General features: G+C 57.1%; 1 protein-coding gene across 1 annotated transcript in view; it reads right to left on the bottom strand.

The window, feature by feature from the left end:
• Nucleotides 1-86: 86 nt before the first annotated feature.
• The window catches only part of PEBP4 (phosphatidylethanolamine binding protein 4), a 229,436-nt gene continuing 225,273 nt past the window's right edge, over nucleotides 87-4,249 (bottom strand). The window contains 1 exon segment of the mRNA XM_007450590.1: nucleotides 87-377. Coding sequence (XP_007450652.1) covers nucleotides 226-377 — 152 coding nt within the window. The 3' untranslated portion in view covers nucleotides 87-225.

Raw genomic sequence — 4,249 nt, forward strand, 5'->3', positions numbered from 1 at the left:
CCCCAGGCCCCAGTGCTGAACATCAAATTGATTTCCTCCTCTTGGTTTTAGAAGGAGGACAGGTTTGGAAAGAGAACATCCAACCATTAAGCCCTGGCTGATTTTTTTTTTCTTTTTATTTGGAAGGGAAAGGGTTCCATACCCGGAGTGGGTTCCATACACAGACCACGGGTGGTGAGTACTATGCACACACCTGCAGCGTGAAGCCTGAGGTCTCGTGGGCAGTTATCTGGGTTCAGATTTGTCCTTGGGCTCACTGCTTCCTCCCGGAGCCTGGTGATGTAACGTGTCCTGGTAATTTTGGGTCATGAACTGGGTGCTGGCTTCAGGTTCGCCCATGTGGAAGCGGCTCAGAAATCTGTCCATTTTCCAAGAGCCTGGAAGGACAAACAGACCACAGGGAAGTGGTGAGAGAGAACCATGGACTTCAGAGCTGGAAGGGGCCTGAGAGGGAGGCCAGCTGTGGGGAGCGGAGAGAGCAGGAGGCGGCCGTGGCCATTGCTCTGAGGGCAGCAGATGCCTGGGGGTGCCCTCTGGCTCCTGGCTGCAGGGGCAGCCTCTGGATGTTAGCAGCGTCTGGGAAGGACGCTTCCTGGAGGACAACGGGGATGGCCTGTGGTCGGTTTCTCCAGGGCTTTATTCGGCAGAACTCTGCCTTCTCACTCGTACGCAGAAAGGAAATGCCCAGTCAGGTTGGCTGCCCATTTTCTCCACCCACCCCTCTTTTCCTGCAGGCTCTCCTGACTGAGGCCTGAATGCTTCTTTTCTTCATACCTGGTCAGCCCAGTTGCCGGGGCTGAGCTCGGCAGAAGTGTCTATGCCGTTCTTCTAATGTCCTCCCCAGAAGCCCGGCCACCTCCCCCGGAGTCCCAGGAGACCTTGTGCGACAGGGTTCCTTCCCTGGCTGTGGCAGAGGTGAGAGGCAGGGCATAGGGCCAGGCTGCTTCTCCCTGCCCTGAAGACCTGTATCCTGGAGGGGAGCAGAGTGTGGGCGAGACATTCCCGGCCTGGACCCTGGGGAAGTCCAGTGGGTGCCCATGTCAGAGGGGGGCCTCCTCAGGGGGGAGAGAACACAGGGGCATAGGGGGAGGTGCATCTTCTGGGACAAGTGTGAACAGGCCTAGCAGCAGGGCAAGGAGAGCGAGGACCCAGGCATGGGGGTGAGGCTGAGGGAGGTGGTCAGAGGCATATTCCCATGCTCTTGTTTCCCAAACCCTGGGCCTCAGGCACCCTCGGTGGATGGTTCCCAGATAAAATACAGGTTGCCCAGTTCAACTTGAATTTCAGAGGAGCAACGAATACTCTGTTAGTGTAAGTATGTCCCACATATTACCTGGGCCATACTTATACTAGCAAATTGAATTGGACATCCTGTATTTATTTATATTTATTTATTTATTTACCACCATCACTGCCCGCCCCCCGGGTTTTTCCCCCTAAAATCTAGCAGCCTTCCCTGGCTGGAGGGAGTACTAGGGGTAGAGCCTGCCTGGAGTAGAGCTAGACAGTGGCTGATATAGCCTGAACCAATGGAGAACAGTAATCTCTAACACACGGAGAGCAGGAAGTGAGGGGCTGGCAGCCTCGATTCCTCCCTGAGACGCCCCTTTACCCACCTGTGGTCCTTGGTCTGCACCCACATCCATTTTTAGCAATGAAGAAGGCAAGTCCCCTCTACCTGCCACCCCCCCACACCCCCAGCTGTTTGCATTTCAAAGATGGTCTCAAGGAGAGGACAATTTTTAAACCAAAGAAACAAAACAATGATAATAATAATAATAGCAATAACACTGATACAGTGCTTCCTATGTGCCAGGCACAGTTCTAGGAACTCCACACATATTCACTTAATCCTCACAGGGGAGACTATTTTTATTCGTAGTGCACAGATGGGATGGTGGTGCTGAGGGTGCCTGAGGCCCAGGGTTTGGGAAACAAGACCAGGTTCCGGTGCAGAAGCTTCTCAGGGGCACGGATGGGGGAGAAGGCCTCTACGGGTTCCCTCAGGTCTTATCTGGCTGTAATTGTGAATGTGGTTGTGCATTCAAATTGGGCCTTTGAGGGCCTAGAAAATAGGTGCTTCGAGTTCTCTTGGGGGAAGGGCTGCATGGCATGGGCTGCTGCTGGGCTGTAGGACCCAATGCTGGGGATTTTCCACTAGGATGGGACGGAGGGAGGGAGGGAGAAAGGAGGGAGCAGGTACTCGCCTGGCTGTGGCCTTTGCACCCAGGGCACCCAGCGGGCTGGAAAAGAATTGTAGTAACACGACCCTGGGAAAGTGTGTGTGTGTATGGGTGTGCACACGTGTGTGCATGCTTGTATATGTGCGTGTGTGTGTGCCTGCACGCCAGGGAAAAGGTCATGGGTGAACTGGTGCATGCTGGCACGGGGACAAGGGGGCCTTCCCCACGGGGCAGGGCAGGAAGGAACCGGGTGGCAGGGAGGGAATTGAAACTCATCACGAGATCAGAGCAAGTTGACGGAAAGAAATCCCCTGCACCCAGGGAGACCTTGCTCCCCTCTCTCAGCAGTCTGCTCTCTTGATTGAGCTAGGAGTGCCCTGGGGGCCTTGCAGCTCCTCCCGGTTCCCATTTCCGACAACGCTGGGGTCCTTGGGCTTCTTGGGCAGCTCCGCAAACCTGCCCCATCGCTCAGGAGAGGGGGCCCAAGTGCCGCCTGGCTGCTAGCCTCTGTGGCCTCCTCCCCTGGCTTGGCTATGACTCCTTACACCTCCGTTTCCTGCCACAGAGGGCAAGAGGAACTGACCCTGTGCAAGTTCTAGAAGGAAGAGGGGTGAGTCAGGCCCTCAGGGCTGTGTGGGGAGAGATGAGGAGTTTGGAGGCTGTGGCTTCTGCGGTCACCGCTTTCTGTGGAAAGCCCCATCCTGTATGGCACTGCTCGGGTCCCTGAGCTGCAGGGGGGCTGCTGCCATGCAGGAAGAGGGCGGCACTACTGCCTGTGCTCGGGCCACTCCCCTTGTACCCTGGGCCCACCCTGGATGGGCTCTTCCTGGGATGAGGGCAGGGGTGGTGAGTACACTTCAAAGGCCTCTGTGGCAGCAGGCCCCCGGCCACAGGCAGGAAGGAGGAGGGTGTCTCCTGAGCCAGTGGCTGCAACACAGAGGCCTGGGCTCTTCAGGGTGGGGTTACCACATATGATGTGCAGGTGGGTCCCTGCACAACCTTAGGGGGTGCTGCTTCCATCCAGCTAAACCATACGCAGAGGCCATTTGCTCACTTACTGGTCGGTACTGATGGGGAAGATGTTAGAGGTTAGAGATGTTCCAGACCTGGGCCCGGAGGCGGGGAGCAGGGAAAGTTAGGTCACCTCATCTAGAGCCGTGGGGAGGGGGTGTTCTGAGCCTGATCTCTACGAGACACTGGGAGGGGGTGAATGACCCCTGTTATCAACAACTGGGAGGGGGGCTTCATAGAGACTCATCCTCTGAGTTTGAGTCCTGGGGACTGCAAGGCTGGAATGTTCGGGAATGGCCCTGGGGCAGCTCCTGAACAGTTCCTCTCTTCACCCCCGGCCTCCGAGATCTGTGGGGCTGGCTTACCACTGCTTGGGAGTGGCTCATCACATGGGCTGGACCACCCCCATCAGGCCTATCAGGGTTAAGAGGCATCCAAGAGACTGAGAAGAGGATGCTACACCCAGTCTAGCAACCCCCAGCCACCCCAGGATTTGGGAGAGCTGGGTAGACAGCACCTGGGCTAGAATTCAGAAGCTCTGAGCTGGAGGGAAATCTCAGACCCTGGGATCCATGCCCCCCAACACTGACAGCTGCTTCCGGGGTCTGCCAGGCATGGGGGAGGGTGGCTTTATCCAGGCGCCACTCCTGCCCTCTACGAGTTTATAATATAGGACAATTAACGATGGACTAATAAGCTAGGCCTTCGCAGGGTGGCCTCAGCCAGCAGCACAGTGTCCAGCCCTGGCAGACGAGGTCCTATCCCAGCAGCGGTCCTGGAGTCTCTCCAGCAGTCCTGCTCTTAAGACTTCCAACAGCACAGGACAGCGTTCCCTTGTGTCCTTGCTCCCACCTGACTTGTCATCTGGTCCTCAGTGGGCCCTCGTGTGTCCCCCTCTCGCTGGGAGCGAGGCCCCCATTTGGGTGGGCTGGGAACAAGGGGTGGGGTTCTAAGCCTTGGGATGGGCCCCCTCAGCCTCTGCTGGGACTCACGGTGCCCGGCACCTGGACTGGAGCTGCCCTGTCACCCCAGGCCGGGAGTTGCGTCTAACCAAG

This window comes from Lipotes vexillifer, unplaced genomic scaffold (assembly GCF_000442215.2).
Source record: "Lipotes vexillifer unplaced genomic scaffold, Lipotes_vexillifer_v1.1 scaffold567, whole genome shotgun sequence".
Taxonomy (NCBI): Eukaryota; Metazoa; Chordata; class Mammalia; order Artiodactyla; family Lipotidae; genus Lipotes; species Lipotes vexillifer.